This window comes from Amblyomma americanum, chromosome 3, assembly GCF_052857255.1.
Source record: "Amblyomma americanum isolate KBUSLIRL-KWMA chromosome 3, ASM5285725v1, whole genome shotgun sequence".
Classification (NCBI taxonomy): domain Eukaryota; kingdom Metazoa; phylum Arthropoda; class Arachnida; order Ixodida; family Ixodidae; genus Amblyomma; species Amblyomma americanum.
In genome coordinates this window covers 225,595,958-225,618,540 of record NC_135499.1, presented here as the reverse complement: position 1 = coordinate 225,618,540, position 22,583 = coordinate 225,595,958, and the positions used below count along the sequence as shown (strand labels likewise).

General features: G+C 49.0%; 2 protein-coding genes across 2 annotated transcripts in view; one reads left to right on the top strand and one right to left on the bottom strand.

Moving 5' to 3' along the window:
• LOC144126247 (uncharacterized) overlaps positions 1-7,986 on the bottom strand; it is a 220,075-nt gene extending 212,089 nt beyond the window's left edge. The window contains exon 1 of the mRNA XM_077660312.1: positions 7,862-7,986. The gene's annotated coding sequence lies outside the window, so the exon portion shown is untranslated. The remainder of the gene's footprint in view (positions 1-7,861) is intronic.
• Positions 1-22,583, top strand: part of nolo (ADAMTS-like no long nerve cord) — a 176,313-nt gene that overhangs the window by 132,888 nt on the left and 20,842 nt on the right. Inside the window, 8 exon segments of the mRNA XM_077660305.1 lie at positions 9,785-9,928; positions 16,984-17,214; positions 18,032-18,176; positions 18,764-18,786; positions 18,788-18,826; positions 18,828-18,854; positions 18,856-18,896; positions 21,982-22,186. Of these exon segments, the coding sequence (XP_077516431.1) occupies positions 9,785-9,928; positions 16,984-17,214; positions 18,032-18,176; positions 18,764-18,786; positions 18,788-18,826; positions 18,828-18,854; positions 18,856-18,896; positions 21,982-22,186 (855 nt within the window).

Genomic DNA, 22,583 nt, shown 5'->3' with positions numbered 1-22,583 from the left:
ATAAGCGGAACTTTTTCAATAATAAATTCTAAAAACACTTTCAAAAAGTTGTACTCACTAGGTGAAATGATTGTGCAATCAAGTTAAATGTGCAAGGCGTGTCACCAGCTGTTCACAGTGGCTGCCATGGAACGGGGCTGAGGCTTCACAAAAGCGTTAAACTTCGGTCACCTGAAGGAGAGTTGAAAAAAAAAATCACGCGGAAGATGCACGGAATTGGTGCTATCGTGCATAACCGTTGCACCTCGCGATAAACTGCTTGAGGCAGAGCCCGCGGTATGCTGCAGTGCCAGCTTGTCAGAAAGGAGATAGCGTTTGTGGAATGTTGAGTCACATGAGACGATAAAAAAAACTCCTTCCACAAGCACTCTAAGTTTCAATCGCAGAAAAAACGGGAGCAACTGGGTGGCAGGAACCTGTACGGTAGCCCTTTTATGTGACAATCGAGTCAGCTTGAGAAGGATGAACGAGAGAAGCGAGAAAGTGGATAAAGGAAAGGCAGGGAGTTTAACCAGACTTCGGTCCAGCTGTCCAGTCTGCACAGGGGAACAACCTATACGATAAAGGTGAGGTTTACGGTTTATGCGGTTTAACGTCCAAAAGCCACTCATGCTACAAGGGACGCCGTAATGGAGGGGTGATGTCGACCACCTGGGGTTCTTTAACGTGCACTGACACCGCACAGTACTCGGGCCTCTAGCAGTCCACCTCCATCGAAATGAGGCCGGGGTCGAACCCGTGTCTTTCGAGGCAGCAGCCGAGCACCGTAACTACTGGGCCGCGGCGGCGGCTTTAAAGACGAGGGTATGGACAATACGCGCAGAAACAAAGGCGCGCACACACAAGTACTGCTAGCGGCTTCCGTGCATGTCACCAAGTGATGCTTGTGTTTGTTCGGCTTGTGCTCTCTTCTACGTCCAACATCTGTCACTTCGACTTGAGTTAAGTGGTCTCTGTGCTTTCTTGCGGGGGCTAATGTACCGGCTAGTACCACAGCCCCTATGCAGCTACGCTTAATGCTGAAGCAAGCCATTCGACCTGTGCTGTGGTAGCGTGATGTTTAACGTCCCGAAGCTGCTAGTGGGCTATCAGACACGCAGCACTATAGAAAGCTCCGCATCATTTCAGCCTCCTGCGGTTGTTCAGCTTGCATAAACACCGTACTGAGCACAGGCGCTTCTGCATTACCGGTTTACATTTAATCGGCTATCATCGCATCAAAGGCACACGTTTATGCCGGTTGGGAACGTGGTCTTTTTTTTTTTTTTAGTAAAGCGCCAAGAGTTGCCATACGAAAACAAGGGCGCCGCTAATGTTAGACTATAAATATGTGCTGTTGAGGGACGGCATAGACCGCGTTAAACAAGTCGAAATATATAGCCGCAGCTGTTGGCTGAGTAGCCATCCGACGCGCTATGTGTTTTCACTGCGGCTCAGTTTTGACATCTGAATGGCATGTTCTGGAGGCGAAATAACTGACTTAGACACTCGTCTCAACTATGTCCATATATTCTGGCCGAAAATCGTGAAACGCTATTGGTGAGTATGTGAGGTCAGCGACTTGGCGGTCTTCTTCAAAGGCATTGTTTCATGACCGAGAACAAACAGCCATTTTTTTTTTTTTCCCGCGAAGATTGCGAGATCCCTCTCTTCGCAACCTACATCAGCCTACTCTTCCGCGTACGTCAAGCGGACGGTCAGCGCGTGCGTATGCGCGCAATATTCACGGACTTGCGCAAGACACCGTCGGCGGTTTCAGTGTTTCTTCCGTTGGAAGCTTGCGTGGGCGGCCTGTCGGTGCAGTCTTATACGAAATGATGGGAGCTGCAGCAGAGGCCAGTCCAAACGGAAAAGTTGGTGCCGCCGTGCGCTCAGTAGCAGAGTCGCCTGAAGTTTCGCCTTGCGTAGAAAATGCAATTGTAACAAGAGGCATATGCCTGTCTTTTGTGATTTATTTTTGTTTGTGTGTGGGGGGGGGGGGGGGGGGCGAAGGTAGTGCTCACGCATACTTCGACAAATATCGAAACAAAAACAGTCTTGACGAGCGTCGAGCCCTGCGTATTTTGTAAACAATAATCGGTTTTTGAAGGAAGGAAATGGCGCAGTAATTTACAGTTCTCTGTGGACACCTTTCGCGCCGTGATAGGAGTGAAAGAACAGAGAAAGAGGTGCCGTAGTGGAGGACCCCGGGATAGTTTAGACCACTTGGGGATCTTCGTCGTGCACTTACATCGCACAGAACGCGAGCGCCGTTTGCATCTCGCCCCTGTCGCGGTGGCTGAATGGTTAGCGTGTTCGGCTACTGAGCTGGAGTACAAGGGTTCGAACCCGGCCACGGTGGCTGTGTTTGGATGGAGGCTAAACGCAAAAGGCGCCCATGTGCTGGGCATCGTTAATGTAACTGAGCGCTGTAAACTACATGGTTCACGATGGAAAATCCTTCTCCACCTCCCCCCCCCCCCCTCCCGCCCTTTTTCACTCACCCGTTAACAGCTGCTGATAAATGCAAGGGCGTTGCACGCCTTAATATAAAATTCTCTCTATTAGACACAAAAGCACATATCTTAGGCCCTTTTCCTTGTAACAGCAGGAAAACTCGATAAATCTGAAAAAAGTGAAACGATTCCGGCTCTTAAAATTGTCCGAAAATCCGTAAAAATTTTCTTCTCGTCAAATTTTGCTCCTAAAATTCCCCGAAAAAGAGATAATGGCCTGAATGGAATATCACTGCATAAATCCGCCCCTGCCTCGTCGCTGCCTTCTCCATACACCGATACCGGAGAAAAGACCCGCCGTTCTTGCTCATGACGACAAGTGGCTCTGTGGCAACGCAGAGTCTTGAAAATTCGATTTTCACCACATGAGGATAAGAGATGTTGCATTTGCCGGCTTTTTAAATAAACAGCTGCAACAGGTGCCCGCTTGAGGACACTGTCTCACGATTAACTCGGACCATGTATCCTACAGACGTGGCGGTGCGAGGGGCACTTGAGTTCCGTGGAGCTAAGTTTGGCGGCCGGAGACGACGCGAGAGCGGCGTAGCTGTCTCGGTGACGAGTCCTACGACGCCCAAGATGGCAAAATTCTCGAGACGGGGGTAGCTGAAGTGACTTCCGCCAAGCACTCTGTTACAGCGGCGCCGGCACTTCGCCTGCTTGATCAATCAATAGCGTCTAGACGGCTGGACGCCCCTTTATGTGCACACGGTCATCCTTTGGTCGCGGTTCGTCTGGTGTTTTCAGACGCCTCCGTCATGCTGTCACGCCGAGCAAATTATCCTTACAGAGCGCTTCCAACGTTCCTGCTGAGCTAATCAAGCGGAGTGCTTTTTTCTAGGTTTTTACTTTGAGCATAGAAATAACGCAGCTGCAGTTTAGTATTCTGCGCAGTCGCAGTACTTCAAACTGTAGTAGACGTCGCTGCTACCGGTAGTCCACCGCACTTTGCGTTGCATGGTGCACGAGAGTTGCGGACGTCATGAGGCATATAAATCTTATACTCCGAATCGCAACTTGGTCCCAATCGTAAGTTGAAGAATGAGTAATTATTCCCTTATTACCACTTATAACTTACTGCCATGCTATCTTTTTCAGCTGTGAAGGTCATTTTTCCTCCTTTATATTTCAGCATACTACGTTGCTCTAAACATATACCATTAACGGATTAAGTATTTAATTCTTTCCCGCTGCGGGCTAATGATGGTGAACGCAACTACCCTCTATGGGCACGTGCCGTGTCCTCTGTGGCGAAGAAAAGGAGCGATTTGTTTGATTTTAGAATACCTGAACAGAAGCTCGTTTTTGGTCGTGTTATCGCGTCTTGTTCTGTAGAGTCACTTTCTTGGGTGTATGTTATATGCACTGCAGTGGTGAAAAAAGAAAGGCGAAAGGCCTCGGAGTAGTAGGCCCTCACCTCTATTTTATGCCCCTCTTTGTCCTAACCACGCGAGTTCTACTTTGGTTCACATCAACTCCCCGCGGTGGCCCAGTAGTTGGGGCGGTCGGCTACTCAGCAGGACTACTCTGGTTCGAACCCGAGCGCGGCGGCTGCGTTTTTATGGAGGAAAAACGCTAAGGCGCCCGTGTGCTGTGCGATGTAAGCGCACGTTAAAGATCCCCAGGTGGCCGAAATTATTCCGGAAGCCTCCACTACGGCACCTCTTTCTTTCACTTCCACCTTCTTTCCTTCCTTCCCCACGCGGTTGAGGTGTCCATAGAGAAGCGAGACAGTTACCGCGTCTTTCATTTCCTCAAAACAAATTCTCGGCCCACATCGCATATGTAATGATTTCAGGTGCTCTTCCGTAATCACCTTAACTGAAAGTCAGGCACTGCACTTTAAAAGATAAAAAGAAAGATGAAGGTAGTGTCGCTGAAAACGTTTACATCGCTGCTGTGATACCGACTTTTTCGGTTTGTTCAAAGGTCGCTCGCAAATGCGTTTTTTTTTGTCCTTTTCATTTTTTTTTCTCTTGAAGGAGGGACAGGGCGTCCACGACTGCACTTATTATCATTACATTCGTTTTATTTTTGCTCGCTAAGAACCAGTATGCTTACTTCACGCTTGCGCCAGAGTGATGCTTGGACCTTGGACCGCTCGCTACTGACGTCGACGTGAACCGGAGGTTTAACCACAGCCGCAGCAGGTGCGGCGGTTTAAACATAGCTTCGTCGATAAACGAAAACATGCTGCACCATGTTGAGCGCTCAACAGCAGCACAGTTGATTATCGTCACAGTTCGAGCCGTGGTACACGTCTATCTTTGTACGCTTCGATCCCTTAGGTACCTTCCTCTGCACGTGGACCATAATGAGAAACATATCACATCCTGTTTAGTTTAGTCCAAACAAACCCCTTTTTTATCTTCTTCAAGTACGCATGTGGTATCATGTGCCGGGAATAAACGAACGAGTGACTCACTATTTGCAGAAAAGCATGACACGTTGGCTTGATGTGGGGAGGGTGATTATGGGGTACCTGGCTATAGTTTAGAGAGCGACGTTGCTCAAATTCAACTGGGAATACCCGCTCTGTTAGAAAGAGAAAGGAAGGCACTCCGGTTAGTTCGATAGTGTGCCATAGCCAGCACACAGCTGGGACTCACGACATGCTGTTGATCAAAATGACGTCATCGTTAGCTTCCAGCTAGGTGTATTTGAGAAATCGCTGAGTGTCGCCCACATCCTTTCGCAGTCAACGCTCAGGCAGCCTACCAACTGGGAGGAGGAGGAGGGGGTGGAAGCTTTAAGCCTGGACCTCAACAGTGTGCTATAGAAGCTCCGATTGCGTGCTACCAACTTGTCGCCCTATGCTTCTGCTGTTGAGATAAAGAAGGCTTTTAAGCACGTATTGAGGGAAAGTAATCTAATTTTTACGAGCATCCCTGTTAGAAAAGGTAGAGGAGAATACATTGAACTTTCGTCCCCGTCTACATTGCAGGTTTTACTCCAGCGAACAAGATTAGGAGTGTCTAACGCCGTAATATATGGTTGTCGTTCAGCACGTCGTCTCGCTGTTTTCCTCGGTGCCAGTTTGCGGGGCCTCCGAAGCTTGTGCCCGTAGGGCGGCGCGCGCAGTCACGCTGAAGAGGTCAGTCATTGTCGCTGATCTGAAACTGACGTGCAGTTTCTGCAGCTGCGATGCGTTGGCTCCTTACTTAGCTGCGCTCGTTATGGCATGAACAAAGGCCGCGCGGGGGCGGGGAATTCAGCGGTTCACGCACAGAGTGCCCGCGCGCGCAAACGCCGCTATCGACCGGGCACAAATGAGCGCCTCAAATCAGGCTTCGATGATGGATCGTGCCCGGCCTGTAATTCGGGTCAGCGCAAACAGCCGATCAACAACGGCCGCACGGGCCTCTGCGCGGGCGGGCGTGCACTTGTTGCAGCAGCCCTCGGCAGCGACCTGTCTGGAGTCGCGAGATTCACACGCGAGTAGCGTGGGCAGGAAAAACAACGATTGATTTCGGAACGGTGAAATTTCTAGATCACTGTTTTATACTTTATACGTACACTCGCTCCGATTTTGTTACGGCACACATGCTCCTTGTAAATTTTTTCACAAAACACGAATAATTAAAAAAAAACTGGTTTCTGGGGAAAGGAAATGGCGCAGTATCTGTCTAACATGTTGGCGGACACCTGAACCGCGCCGTAAGGAAAGGAATAAAAGAGGGACTAAGAGAAGAAAGGCGTTATGAATGCGTTTTTGTCCGTTGTCCTAAACCTTCCTGGAAAACGTTATTATTTGAGAAATCTGCAGCGCAGCTGCAGCGAATGACCGAATAATACAAGTCATAGTATATAGTACAGAAGTCATGATATAGTACTGAAGGCAGTGATAGAATTTTATAAAATCTCGTTCATTTATCATGACCATGGCAACATCGTGTCTATTTCTGCAGTTGTTCAATTGACCTTTTTTTTTTTGTGAACCTCAAGTCTTTTCCATTATACGCTGTTTTCCTCTTCAATGTGAGGAACAGGTACAGCGCAGTTTTCGTATTGTTAAAATGGGAGGGGATATAAGTAATTAGTAGTGGCGGTGATTGATGCTTCTTACCGGTAATTAGTACGGCAGCGGCATTGCGTACAGTTCCTTATTTTAAGCAAGATAAACTGACTGCTTGCTTCTCACAGTGTGAGTGCCACGATAAACAAGCAACGAGGGCGTGACGAACTTGCGTTCATGAACCACTGCCGCTTCGCTACTCGCTGGGTCATTCGATGCAAAACGTAGCACAGTTTGCGCTCGACACCCTCCGATCATTTCGATAAAATTTGTGGCGCTCTATTGAGCCGGCTGAAGTAATTACCCTCAATAAATTTCGCGAAAAAAATTTCCTGGTCATTTGACAGCGCTTTGAATTTCTCAGAGGAGTGCAAAAGTTAATCTCACAAAAAAATCGCAAAAATCAAATAATTTACTGTTCCGCTTGAAAAATTTTTTATAGATAATGAATACGCATTGTAGGTTTTAACCGTCCAGCCAAAAAATTGTAGCGCAAAGTTTTTCCGCTACTTTGTCATTATTGTCTCCCCAAAACACCGTTTTTTGCCATATTTTATACTCTTTTGTGACATTGGCGCGCAACATCGCATGTTTCGCCGCTTCTTTATAATGTGTACTATCTCATTAAATGGTTTAAAGTATGATACAACACAGCATATTTTTTTTTAATGCCGAACTTAAAAAAAGTGTGTTGTGCAGCGTTTTCAGGCATAAATTTCGTACGCAGGCGTTCCCAGTAAAAATATAAATTGTAGTTCAATTGACAGCTAGTTGCATTGAAATTTTGCTCAGCGTTTTTTATCGAAGCCTTTCTTTGTTTTAAGGTAGAGAAAAATTTTGAAGTTAAGCGCTGCACCTCGAGCCAAGGTTGCCTCGTACCGCCCCTGCGCTGCAGCCAGGATCGAACCTGCTTCTGTAGGTTCAGCAGCTGAGCACCATAACCATTCAGCCAGCACGGGCGGCTGGTAGAAAGAGAAAAGATGTGGTGGCCTATATCTCGATTACATATTAAGAGTATCGGCACTTTAAAATACAGTTAGCGCCACTGCGCACTTGTGCGTTATAAAAGAGGGATTTTCATCATTGATTTTTATCAGTCCTGATGGTGCACTAGTGGGGTCATACATTCCTGATAACGCGACGCGACTAAAAAGTGAAGCGGTTGCAACGGATGCTACAGCGAAAACGCGCTGCTCTATGGCCAAGGCTCTTCGCTTCGTGGCATGTGCCAGCGGCACACGCCCACCATCGTACATCGCGTCGCGAGGAGCATAGCTTCATGCAATTCCCGTCTAATGTATGGTCTAAATTACGCTTATAGCTGAAGGATAACTGAAATATGGTGGCTCACCTCCAAGACAATTTTCAAAGGCCGCAGATTGACTTGCTTGCGTAGGTTCTAGCGTTGTCTCCATAACCACTGCCGAAGTCACGAAGTGGCTTATGTCTTCCGTACAGCGCACAGTCTACTAAAGGCTGCCGATATCAGACCACAGCTTTTGCGCTGCCTAGCGATCGGCCCATGTAGCAGTGGCGACGACAGAATTTCGTTTCCCTACGTCATGCGTACCCAGCCACTGCGATAAAGAAGCCGTTGCGACAGTATTCACGGTGCCGTGGACCGATTTTGATTTTCCAGCCGGCCAGCGCACACGCTTCGTTGACGGCACAGAGCTGCCTGGAGGGCTCTCATCTCTTCCATGTTTGCTGCAGCTCGCTTCCCGGGCAGCGTAAGACTATCGGCAACCGGCGAAAGCATGCCGACCAGTGCAGTGGCGGTGCGGGGCGATCATGGCTCGAGGTACAGCGCGGAACTTCAATTTTTTTTTCTCGGTTCAAACAGAAAGTTAGGGCGGCTAGCATGCGCGGCGAGAGATTTCGCGCCCTCAGAGCGCTGCCATATTGAGCGAGGACACATGCTTACGTCAGCCAGCTTACACTCGCAGCCTAGCACCAGCGGCAGCGCCGGTGATCGCAGCGCCACCGCTCGGCTCCGAGCCCGCTCTGGCCGCCGACGCATATGCTCGATTACTTTTACTGACAGTGTTGTCGGTAACGCGTTACTTTTTTCGGTAACTTAGTAACGTACTCGTTACCAATTCGGAACTGTAACGGGTTTACGTTAAAATTTTTCGGTAACGTGAGGTGTCACGTTACTAGTTACTTATTTTTCCCGTAGTGACCCACTCTGCCCTTTTTTTAGAAATAAAAAGCGCAGAGCACCTGAAGTGATGTAAAATAACAAAATGTACAGCTACTCCCGACAACCTTTCTTGGGGCTCGCATGCATGCCAGAAAACAGCTGCCCTTGACAACGCAAACTAAAAAAAAGACAATAGCCATAAAAACGAAACACGTGCACGAACACGCATTCACACACTTGCCTTCACCTACCTCCCCTTCTCAAACCACTCACACACACAAATACACATAGTGGAAGCATGACGAGCATTTTGGAACATCACATTTTTCAGAATTACTAAATTTGTTGAGTGTTCAGCGATGTTTTCTTTGTGAAGTTAGAATTGATGATGGAGTGTCATTTTGTGTTTAATGCCACATTCAGAAGATGGCTTCACCATGTGCAACAGAGTTAGAATCCAACACTTGTAACTCTACAGGCAACTTTACGCCACTATAACATTGCTAAGCTCCTGCACATTTGTGCAAACTATTCTCGTTAAATCAGGATATCGCGTAAAATCGTTGTTGGGGCTAGATGTTATATGTGAAATGTGAGCTTTATAAATTTGTTATCGTAAGTTCTTAAGGTGACGAAAACTTAAAATTTATATCCATGAAGTAACGGCAAAGTAACGTGCGGTACTTTTTTTCGGTAACGGTAACAATAACGCGTTACCTTTTTTGTAGGTAACGTAGGGCGATAACGCGTTCCTTTTTTGTTAACCTAACGAGTAACGTATTTAATTACTTTTTTTTCGGTAACGCCTACAACACTGCTTTTACAAAGGTGCTGTAAGCTGCTGGCCCTCTTGGTTCCAACGAGCGTGACCGCATGTATATACGTCACACTGACGTCATGCAACTAAGTGGAAGACGCGAAAGAGTGGTGCTAGTGTACAGCATGAATACAACGCTGTGAATATGAAAGTTGTGAAATCGCAATGCGGTTATGAGGATCGGTGTGAAGGATCGTAAGCACCAGGGGATGCTGCGTGCTACAGCATTCTCTGTACCAAGCTTTCGCTCAGTTCGACGGTAGTATGCGTCGACGGCGTAAACATTGCGTAATCTTTTTCTTTTTCAAATCCAGGACGCCGACGGCTGGGGTCCCTGGAGTTCCTGGAGTCTCTGCTCGCGGACCTGCGACGGAGGTGTGAGCAGCCGTGCACGGAGATGCCTGGCACGTGCCGGCTGCGCAGGCGACGCCACCAGGACGCGCATCTGTAACATGCAGGTACGCATGTTAAAAAAAATAGAAACGGCGCTCCGAGTTCATCATTATTTCTGGTAGTCTTGGTGCGTTTTTGAAGATACGACAAACATACGCACGCACACGCGGGAACGCACGCACGCACTGCTCGGTGAGAAAAAAAGGGGGCGCCGCAAGCAGCCGAGACACACAGAACCACTCACTGAAGTGCAGCAACGCGGAAGAGATAGGCGAACACTGAGCACACAATGGCCATGCCGTTTCCTACTTCTCCTTCGTCTATACTGAGCTGTTCGCTTCGACAACCAAGAAAATTTGGCCGCTGGGCTGATTTTAGATTTCTCGCTGAGATTTGTTGCGCACCCTCAGTTGAACTGAAATCCACTTCTCTTCCCCACTGCAATCAGAGAGAGACTGCAGGATTTTTTTTTTTGTAAAGTATACTGTCAGAAAGCTCTGCTGACGTAGGAAAAAAGCGTAGTCGTATGACGAAGTGCCGAACTACGTAAAAAAAAAAGGATTATAAGAATTATCAGAGGCCTGGTAGATAGTAGGCGCGCATGCTGTAATTAAGCGGCACGCTTGTTCAGAAGGTGCAAACTGGATCCACATTTTGTAAATGTCGTTTATCTACGAGTAAGTTACTATTTTGCCGCGCTGCGATTGGTAGCCGCCATATGTGACGTCAGAGAAGGTAGCGACCGCAGCCGGTCACCGGCACTGATGCATGAAGGCGGGGCTGGTCAACGTTAGCGATCTAATAGAGTGAGCTTGGGAAGGAGGAAACGTGAAAGACACAGCCCCGGGTAACTGCGCGTTTTTGCCAAGAAGACAGTAATGGTTTAAATAAAGCAGGTGGAAGTTTAAAAGAACAGCCCTTCCGGGCGACCACAGTTCCCATCTTTGTTGCCGTGTAAAAACTACACTCAGGCAGGCGCTTGCGCCTTATACAAGTAGGCATAATAACTAAAAACCGCAACAGAGTCAGGACGGAGGCAGGTGACAATACAGGGCCGCCCCGTGTTGTCGCCTGCCTCCGTCCTGTCTCTGTTGTGTTTTTTAGTCGTTATGTTTCACCAACTGGCCTACAACTTTTCTTAAAATAGGATGTCCTGTTGCCAGCGCATGCATTTAGGGCACTGACAATCATTATTTGTTCGGGAGACGTGGTTTAGTTTGACAAGGGCGCTATAGACTTCTGGGACATGAAGCTCCTAAATTTCTGCCTGGAATAGCCCTTGCATACTGTTGGGATTCAGGTAGCATGACTGGGCCGGAGAAGAGACGAGGACAATCGGAGGAAGAAAACTTGGAAAGCCTTATACAGAGACTATTTACATAATGTACAAGTAAGGGCAACTGAGAGTGCTTCTCAGTAAAGAGAGCTTCTTAGTGGTCGGGAGTCTCTCCCAGCAAAGGGTATCTCTCAGGAATGGGGCTCTCCTCTGGTACCAAACCAGCAGCTCGTTAAATACTCTTCGTATTCTCCAGATCCCTAGCTGGGGAATACAGTTCGAAGATTGATGTCCAATCACATGATGGCACTGATGGTACCACCCACGGCAGGGCGGTCCTGATGCTCTCTCGCAGCTCGGTCGAGGGAAAGGGAACAGGACCCGGTCACGTTTTCGTCCACGCGGCCTCCAGGTGGGCGCGCACGTGGGTCCGGATTGCGCCCATGTGGAACAGGAAGGCGCCTGCGTGACACAGGAATGCGGGCCGTCTCCCAGCAGGAGCTGAAAGATCTTGTACTGATGACCGGAACGTGGAACCTCTGTCGAAGGCGCTGCTCGCGGGCAATTATTCAACCCCAGCGTGACTGAAGAGGGCAACACTGATCTTGTACTTCGTCGACCCGATGGGGACGTGGGGACGCTATTATCGTCGCTGCTTCCGACATTCCTGCAGCCACGTTTCTTCCAGAGGGCTCATTCACCTTCGTGGTGGTTTTCAGGGAATCCTCCCCCATGTCCAAATTCGCCGAGCCCAACAATACCTACCGGCGCACTTGGCAGACAAGGGAACGGAAAGGAGGGCTCGTTATGATATTCATGACGGAAGCCAACAGTCACCGAAACCAAGAAGCAGAGGAGATGTTTTTTTCCTCTTTCGAAAATAAAGCCTTTCGGGATTATACTACTGTGTGACAAAAGCAGCGTCATCACCTGTGCATATGTGTACATGCCGCGTAGTCCTCCGGCCCTGCACATGTCGCCGAAGCGACCGCGGCACACGGGCAGTGCACGGCGGTATACAGCTGAGCGCGCACAGGGAATGTGCACGCTTCTCTCGCTGCTAATCGGATCACGGGCCACGTCGGAAGCGTCTCTGCGCCGCCGCTTAATTGACAGCAGGCGGCGCCGGAGAAGAGGAGTCCGCCGAATTACGCGAGAGGCGAAGACTCACTGCGGGCTCCGGTGCGTGTATATGGCAATCTCTGCTCGGCCTCCCAAGGACGAAACAAGGTTACGAATACGCCGTGCGTTTTTCGTGTCGTGGAGACGACCCTTGGGCCGCCATTCGATCAGCTGCATGGCGCTGGATGAACGCGGCACTGAGACGCTAGATTAGCTACCTTCTTGATTTTCTTTTTTTTTCTTTTTCTTTTGAGATCACTTCTTAATTGGCCGATCCCCCACCGGCTATTGTTATCGGGCGGTTCACTATAGTGCAGGAAAATCATGAGTACCACTCAAGAATAGCTTTCAGAATTCGTTGCGTCGGTATCCCGGATGGGGATGTATTCGTACTTTGTAACCGCTCTATCCCCAGTTCATGCTCTTGGCCATCTGTCGTTGTGGTTATTACTAAGGTAGGTGAACGTTCGAAATTTTCGAATAGCGAATCGAATATCCTCCTATTCGATTCGCTCAACGAACCAAATAGTGCATGCTCAAAAATATTTGAAACGAACCGAATCTGATATCAAGTTTTCGAATAGCTTTCGAGCAATTGGCACAAAGTTTGACAAAGGCACGACGTACTTTTTTTCGTCGACAGTTTCAACAGGGCCCACTCCGAGGGCGCACAGCATGCTGCCGCGTGTTGAGAATTTGCTGGTCTCCGCCTTAGATAGCATCGGGTTGGCAGTCGTGATTGATCAACGGCCAATCACGACTGCTAAACTAGCAAAAGCTAGCTAGATAATTCGACTCGACTTTTTTATCCAGGCGTGCGCTGAAGAGAATACAGAGCGTCCAGCGAACAGCAACGCGACATTATGCGAACCCCTGAGTTCACAATGGCGCGCGATAATCAAGGAGCAAGCTATATAATGAACAAGCCAAAATTAAAAAAAAGGAAAATATCACAAATGAATTCGCATCAGCAACAAAGTATATATATGAACCGGAGGACAAGACTTCCATTCCGTACATCGTTACTACAAGCTGCATTGCCAAGACTCGTAAACGTCTTGAAGCACGACGAGTAAACAACCCACTGCTGGGCACCATGTTATGTCAGAAGAAAACAAAATAGCAGGGGCAGAACAGTGCTGAAAAACACGAAAGGCTCAACTAGCCACGATAGAAGACCGCGCTGATTGTTTGGCCCTCGCGGCAGTGCTGGAAACAGTCGGGGTGGTGGTTCATCCATCCCAACGTCTGCGCTCGCTCAAGAGCGAGTATCGCCCCTGCACAAGCTTTCCGTTCCGAAGGGACGCGTGCGAGTGACCGGTCGCGTTACGTCTAGGCCGGCTGTCCGCGTTCAAGCACGATGAGTCAGCGAGAATCCAGCCGCATCAGAGGCGAATTTACGGGCAAACTTTAGAAAGAGCGGTTGGGGAGCTAGGGGAGTTCCGGGAGAGGATGATCTTATTGAGAAAATGGATTCCTTGATTTTTTTTCGTCTGAAAATGTGTCTAGTTAGCGCATCGGCTGCCTGCGGACCGAACGATGCGTCGCCACTCACGCCAAGAACAAAAGGCACGCTTTCATGCTTGATGGGCACCGCAGGCAAAGTACTATTCTGGTTGATAGAATAAAGCTTCAAAAGCGGTCTGGCCACGAGTCTGCGAGACAAGAGGCAACAACCTGGAGAGGGCTACAAATAAACTCATACCCAAGTCACTACATATGCAGTAAGATGTGGCCCACGCAATACACCCCAGAATGCTTGTGGTGCGGAGAGATAGCCATCCTCTACCACTCCACGTGGGGCTGTCGGGCGCGCCCGATAGCGGTCGAAATTGAAAAGCCGTCCGTCACCCGAGCAGTGGGAGGAGCTTCTGTCCAACTCCAACCCGCGAGATCAACTAGCTCTGGTTGAGCGGTCCGAAGAGGCGGCGAGAACCAATGGGACCCTTGACCTAGGAACACCGCCCGCAGCTCGAGACCCCAACCCCTATTCCCGACCCTTTTTGCGGAATAACGCTTTATTCTAGTACTACTGGCAAATTCACCAGCCGACTTCCGTTCGTTCTAAAAACGAAACAAGGGAAAAAGTTGCCGGGAATATAGAACGTCTCCCTGCGCTCTTCCTTCGGTGGCTGGCGCCGTCTTCCGGCTTGGAGGCATAGCTCACGCAGTCCACTGTGGCCTCCGAGATCTCTTCTTCGAGTTGTGGCTTAGTACCGCGTGTGGTGTGGGTCCCGGAGGTCACGATCACACAAGCGCGCCTATTCAAGCCGTCGTTCGGTGGCCGGAAAAACGAAAACACACTAAAGAACAAGAGGTTACGTGGCGTCGTCTACAGACGAGATCGATACGCACCCCATCACTCCTCGCGCACATTTATCCAGATCTTTACAACCCAAACTGCAAACACTGTGGCCAACGTGCTACCTACGATCACATCCTGTGGGACTGCAAAATAGAGCCACCTCCGGGTGATCTAGTTACAGCTCCTTCTCTCGAGCGGTGGGAGACCGTGCTGGCTAGCTCTGACCTCAGAACGCAAGTTTTGGCGGTGGAGTGGGCTGACAAAGTCGTCGAGGGCTATGTACTCTCGACCACTTAACGCGACCTCTTGCCAAGCTCTTCCCGGCGAATAAAATGTTTTACAATCAAAACGAAAACACGTTCTTAAATTGACTCGCGTTGATCGTCAATCAATGAGCGTTTTTGACTTAGCAAAACCATGTTTTGCGCTAATTAATAACGTGGAGGAAGTTCCTTTGAAAGATAATTCGCAAACTTCTTAAATGCAGTCGTGTGGCCACAACAGAATCCGCCTTATTCACTGAAATTTTAATTCACATTTAAAACAAACCGGTCGTCCTTGCCAAGGCCACAACTCGCTACCACTGGAGGTCGAAGTTAGTCGCCACACAAGCTACGCTAAAAAAGAGGGCAGCAACTGGCAGCGCGGGCGCGGATTGATTTACTACTCGAAGCATTCGGCAGAAAATTTACAGAAGTCTTCGTAACAGTGGAAAATCCATCCAGGAAAAAGCGTCGCTTCCCCTGCTATTGAATCCCAGATATTTAACTCCACTTGATTGTTCAAGCTAAAAGTGGCATTTAAAGGAGAAACCGTCCAGTTCGAAGGCTCGGGCCTGTAACCATCTTTCATATTGTATGCGTTTTCTCGAAAAACCCAGAGAGTTTTAACGGCGTCGTGCGAAACAGTCATAGACCTACAATGCTGCAAGTAAATCGCGTTTAAAGTTGTTTAATTGAACAGATGGGTCTAAACACAGGCATGCCAATTTAGAACAGCCGAAAGTTAGTCGACGACAACATTTATGCGTATAAATATGGTATGTTATCAAATGTTGGCTATTGATACGATCTTCAGATTCACTACTTGCAGGACGCGGCCAAAAATTGCATTATTTCTGGACCATACACTGATAAAGGCCTTGTGCCGTGCGATTTGCGCTACGCAAAAATACACGCCGAATATGTACTTTTGCGGCCGTTGCTTGCCAGGATGAATATAATTCCGTTTCACAATGTTCGTTCAACCTTCCCTAACCTTGCTTCGATCGGTTAGTGTGTACATGATGATTTTACACTGTTGTTTTCCGAGTCATAATTATTTAGTTTGGGATATTCTTAACGTTCTTAACGTCAGTTTTTTCTAACCTGACTTGAACGTTACAAATGGACGTTGGTGTAATGTCTTCATAACAGTAGTGAAACATTTGTATAACAGCTTAACAACGTTAAAATATTTCAAAGGACCAGACCACGCGGTTGTGGTGTTTCCAACATGCACAACTCTGCGGGACGAATGCTGCGCAAACTGTGAGGTACGCCACACTCGTGCACTCGCGTATGCCGTATCGTTACCTCGAGGTCATGCCGATATACCACCCGTGGATAGTGCCCCTGAAAGTGCTAGTGATCGGGTGTTAATAACGAAAGTTTTCTGAAATAATTTCGTCAGTATGTTTATAGTCTATGGCTGGCACAAGCCAAGAGCTTTAATTACAAAGTTCTGTCAGCTAAAGTTCATCACTACTGCCTGAAATGTGGAAAAAAGCCCTCGAATGGTGACTGTGCTAAAATTCGGTGCTTGAAGTAAGCTTTCTTGTATCAGGAAGGTTAAATTAGCGGAATACTAAAGTTTTGCGAATGTTTCAAGTTATTGTTCCAAAAAGATTACTAAAGGATACTTGAAATGCTAATAGGGAGTTCTTTCCAGAAATCCATTATAGCTACAGTCGCTGTTTTAATGGTGTGAATTAATTCTTAGTGGTACAACAAGCTTCATATGTTTCGTAGTAACATGTTGCACCTGTGTTTCTTTGTGATGCTGATTTCCAGTAATACATAGATCACTACATAAATGTATCGAACATAAAATACATTATGTACAAAGTTACAATGTGTTTTACTTAAGTTTTGTGACTAACTTCACACTTTCAAAAACTTTATATAAACGTTCTGAGCACAAGATATACGTTATGTGTTAAGTTTTAACGTTAGGTTAGAGTTATTCATCCACATCACATTACGTTATTGTAACATTCCTAACGAATATATCACGTTATAATAATGTTTCGTTCCATCTGGGAAGAGTTTTCAATAACCGGAATGGTGCCATCTTTCGCCCATTCGCACCACTGCCATCCGCGCGCGTAGCGTCTCTCCTTCTTTTACTGTTATTATTTGTGTGTGGACGCGCCGCAGCCGTGCCCGGAGCCCGTGGACTTCCGGGCGGCGCAGTGCGCGGCATTCGACAGGGTGCCGTACCGGGGCCGCCTGTACGAGTGGACCCCCGTGCAAGACCCCAGCGACCCGTGCAGCCTCACCTGCCAGGCAAGGCAGTTCAAGTTCATGGCCAAGCTGGCGCCTCGGGCGCAGGACGGCACCCGCTGCCGGGACGGGGCGCTCGACATGTGCGTCCAGGGCAAGTGCCTCGTAAGCTGCCACCCTCACAACTCCCGTCTTTTCTTATTCTCCTCTGTGCTTGCTCAAGGGGGGCACCTAGTGCTTGAGAGACTTTTTGCATGAAATCTGAAAGCGTAAGCTGTAAGTGTTATCATTATAATGTTTTGATGATTTAGTTTCGTTTTAGTTGCAAAAAAATTCCGATACAGAATTTGTCAAAAGTAACAAACAGCTTTGCTTCTCAGTCGTATTGTGGAACCCTTACGGCACGCTGATATCGTCGCACCAATCGAAGAACATTTGCATAACCTTCGTTTGATGTTGGTGCTATTTTTAAGGTCATCACTGAAAGAGCGATTAATGTTGTGCTTGTACAAAACATGTATACCGGATATAATGAACATTAAGTGCAGCGTTGTCTGTTAGTAAAATGCAAGGAGTAAAATAGACAGGCGAGCCGCCCCTGCTAAGAGAATGCGACTGGTGTTTCATCGAAGAGCCGCTACATAATCATTGTGCAAGGTAGAATGCTCTCCCCACCTCGCCGACAGCATTCCGACTAGGCGCGAGAACTCAATTGACGAGGCGAGAGTGTTTTGCTACTACCACTGAGCGCGTGACGTCAGCGTAGCATTGCGGTGCGCTGGAGCTGGCGGTTCTGTCTATCTTACTCTGGTCAAGTGTTTCGAAGCCTTCCGTGTATGCCCCCCCCCCCCCCCCCCACCCCTATTTTGGCGCGCTCTCGCGTTCGTTGGTGAAGTGTCTTGGAGTCCTTTACGGGGTGTGTCCCCACTTCGACGAGCTCTCGTGTACACCTGTGCGCGCTTCGCGTGTTCTTTTGCGGAAGCCCGTGGGCTGCGACCTGGAGCTGGGCTCGCTCGCCGAAGTGGACGAGTGCGGCATCTGCGGAGGCAACGGCACGTCCTGCAAGGCGCCCGTCTTCGCATGGACCGAGGCGCCCTTCTCGTCCTGCTCGACCACGTGCGGAGGAGGTGGGCCTCCCTCCCCTTTCTTCGGCTCAGTTCGTCCAGTGAGCCTTCGCGAAGGTAGTAATTGTCGATCGCTTAGGGACACTTGCGTTACACAGGCTATATTAGCTTTACACGGGTATGCTTGCGTTATAGAGTAATTTAAAAGGGTGACAACAAGTCTCTTTCCACTCTAGTTGTCAAGGCGCAACATAGAGTATCACGGGAAGCCCGCAGTATATTTATCTTGTGAGTTAACAGTACTTGTTTCTTGATATGCATTATATTAATAGTTTTTTGTTTTGTTGAAGTGGTAACTGGTGTGCACCGAAAGACAGACGGGACAATCCAAGCAAGGCAGAGACAGATGACGATGAATTTATTTCAAAGGAATCGGTAAGGTTTGAAGCTCGGACTCGTCTTGGCCCTGCACTGGGCATTATAATGCAGTTAAGAAATTTAATGATGACTTTGTTTCTCATCTCGAAAGTCACGTGCACTCTTCAAAACAGCTAGCCTGAAAGTACCCGGTTTGCATTAGTCCCCACGGCAGCTAAGCGACCGCGCCTATGTGGGCGCTGAACTCACTGTGAAGGCCCCTGGCGGCGCAGGTTACCAAGAAAGTCACCCAGTTGTGCACTTCCTCGGACACGGGCGCAGAGGTGGATGACCGGCCTCTGCGACGTGGACTCCCGGCCAGACCTCCAGGGTCCGTGCCTGCGGCAGCAACCCCTGCCCGCCCGGGTACGCACTAAGTGCTTTTGTGTGAATATGCGTTGGCATGCTTGTCGGTGTTGTTGACATTTCTCGCTCTGAGGGTTCTCCTAAAAGCCCGCCGATGACGTTCGAGGCTAGGTTTACAGCGACAGCTGTTAAACACCTGTTCGTAAGTTTCACGCCGTACTAGTCGGCGTAACATGTGTGTGCGTTGCCGTCGATACCACTGTAAGGGCGGTTACTGTGCAAAGAGGAGGAAATGTCGAGAGCGTAGGAATTCGTACCGGGAGGGTGGCTATCACGGGAGCCATCCGGATGGGTGGTTGCCGCGGAAGGAAGAGGGATAGTACGGCGAGTGCTGTGGAACATAGCACGGTCCACCTGCGGCAGGTGCTGGAAACGCGCAGCCCAAGTAGAGGGTCATAGGTGGGATGGTGAGGAGATTATTAGGGGGGGGGGGGGGGGGGCCTCCGCCAGGCGGGGAACACCGCAAGGGGGCTGTGCGTGGGGAGTGAAATTATAGGATAAGAGAGAGGAGGGGGGCCGGCGAGGAATGTAATAATAATAATTAATAATTGGTTTTTGGGGAAAGGAAATGGCGCAGTATCTGTCTCATATATCGTTGGACACCTGAACCGCGCCGTAAGGGAAGGGAAAAAAGGAGGGAGTGAAAGAAGAAATGAAGAAGAGGTGCCGTAGTGGAGGGCTCCGGAATAATTTCGATCACCTGGGGATCCTTAACGTGCACTGAGATCGCACAGCACACGGGCGCCCTTAGCGTTTTTCTCTCCATAAAAACGCAGCCGCCGCGGTCGGGGGGTTCGAACCCGGGAACTCCGGATCAGTAGTCGAGCGCCCTAACCACTGAGCCACCGCGGCGGGTAGGAAGGTAAGAGCAAGCGGCGGATTAAGTGGAATTGCGGAATCGCGAGCTGTGTTAAAACCCGCGCGCGGAGATTAACTGCTTCCGCGAAGGTCAGGAAGAGTTTTAGCCACGGCAAACGTGTTTGCCCGAGCTACGAGGGAAAAGAACTTCCCCCAGAGAGGCGCTGGGAAGCCCGAGTTTTCTGCACCTCTCAAGCAGTGTGGCGCGTTCGCGGCACAACACTGAACATTCACGTACACTGTGTTTGGGTGCTTCAGTGAGTCCACAGAGCGCACAGAAGGCGTTCGGCGCGTCAAGAAGACGATGCCGCCTCTTGGCAGGCCAGACACAACCAATGCGGACGCCGAGGAGGAGGGCAAGATCAGCGCGCTCGAAGGTACGAGGGAGGGGACACTCGTGCGAGAAGGCAGCCACGCGAGGGCCAGGGTGGTGAAGCGCGCGATGTGTTTACGCACGGTGAGCCGCGCGCTGTCAACGACACACACCGCGTTGGTCGAAGGCGCAGACGCTTCATGTCTGCGAGTTCACTGCCGCAGACTCCGACGTGAGATTGGCCGCGGTCCTCAAGCGGCAGACTGGAGTGGGGTAGCTGGATCACGAAACTCGTGTATGTGTGTGGAATGAATGAATGAGCTGTTTATTTAGAAGGGGAGGCTCAAGTAAAAAGAGCGTTCTATAACTACGGATGTGAAGTATGACAAGATATGCAGATATGAAGTCGCTCTCATATTCTCTACCTTAATATATAATATGAATGCCTTAACAGCTGTCGCTGAATCTCGCATTGCACAGTGATAACCGCCCTGTCCACTTTTCTTTTTGTCATATAATGTTGGTGCCCTTTTTACCTCGGTAACCTACATATCAAGCACAGCTGGGGCACTGAGAGAAAGGCTGATTTTTTTTTTTCCCCGTCCCGCCTCGTTTTCCATGTCGTTCTTGACTTTGCGCTTTTTATTTCTTCAATAAAAGACCATTGCTGTTAAACTGACTTGCACAACCGATGTCACCTTTGTACACAGCGCTCCTACAGTGCTCACCAGACTACATGATTTTAAATTAGGCGTATATGGTTTTTTTTTTCTTTCCGTAGCTCGCTGCGTTGCCCTTAGCTCAAGTTAAGAACAAGGCAGTGACCTCTGGAAAGAAAAATGATAGGTGTAACGTTAAGACACCGAAAGCGGGCAGAATGGGTAAGGGATCAAACGCGTGTTAATGACATCCTAGTCGAAATCGAGAGTAAGAAATGGGCTTGGGCAGGGCATGTAATGCGAAGGGGAGATAACGGCTACTGATTAAGGGTAACAGACTGGATTCCAAGAGAAGGCAAGCGTAGCAGGGGGCGGCAGAAAGTTAGGTGGGCGGATGAGATTAAGAAGTTTGCGGGGGTACGGTGGGCGTAGCAGGCAAAGCACAGGGATAATAGGAGAGACATGGGAGAGGCCTTTTCCCTGCTGCGGGTGTAGTCAGGCTGTTGATGATGCTAATAGTTTTTGAGTAAGGTGCTCGTGGCGACCTGGCAAGAAGATCTCAGTGCGGCTCTTCTGAGCCAAGGTTTCCTTCCGATCCTAGCAACTGCGGCGAAGTGTCGCTTTGTTTGCAGGCCAGTGGGCGGCTCTCAGCGTTTTAGTACCCCCCCCCCCCCCCTCCATGACGCGGACTCTAACACTCACATTGTCACACATCACATTCGGTTAACCTCTATTGTGCTGGACTCAACTGTCTCCGCCTGGCCTCACGTATGGCTACGTGCGTATGGATGAAACAGTCACAAGTTCTTTACGATAGCGCTAGTCCTGTGTGGTCCTTTATTGTGTTCGTCTTGGTTGCGTTACAGTTCCTTTGTTACAACATGCACCATCTAGCCCATGAAGAAGTTCTTCTAAGCGTTCTTTAGGATCGATGATCATTAAGTAAGTTGAAGGTAGGAGTCACAATGGCAAGGCAAAACATGAGCGCGGAGAAGCACAAGTGTAAGAATAATTCAAGTAGAACGTCTTGCGGGGCTAGTTGGTGCACGTTACAGAACGAAGAAACGCTAACACGAACAAATACAAGTGTCACTCTGCGTTCGTTCTGTCTGCGCTTCTTCTTTCTCAAATCAGAAATTGTGTCCAGCACTGGGCGCTTCGAAGGCGCGTTTTCCTCAGTCTCTTTCAGAGCTAAGTGAAAGTTTGCAGATATATTTCACAGATGTCGTCCAACAGGGTCCACCGTTGTGTGCAGGTGGGAGCTGGGCGAGTGGGGCGACTGCAGCGCGTCGTGCGGGGGCGGCCGGCAGACGCGCAACGTGTCCTGCGTGCGTCCCTCGGCGACGCCCACGGCGTCGACCACGGTCGCCGACCACTTCTGCCCCGGACAGAGGCCGGTCGAGGCGAGGCCCTGCAACGCGCACCCCTGCTCGCGCTGGACCGAGGGCCAGTGGTCACAGGTGAGCGGTCGTTTACAAACATGGGCTAAGACAGTCTATGGACTTGTTATGCAGTCTATTGCCTTCCTGTAGATATTTCTTTGTGTCTATTCATAGTCTATGGACTGTGTATAGACAAAAGTCTGCTAAAAGTGTATGGCCATAAATCTATGGGATCTCTATACACTGTGTATAGGATTTGTGTTGCCTATAGACTGTTTTGTAGGGTTTGTCTATAGAGAGTCTATAGACTTTATAGACAGAAGTCTATGGGCAGTCAATGTACTGTCTAATGAAATTTTTGTAAGGGTTGACTCGAGTTCTCATGTTGCCCACTAGCCTTAGCTATTGTGCACTGAATAGCGGCGAACATAGAATTATAGTTGGTAATTGGTCATCATGTAAATAGTGCAAAAGA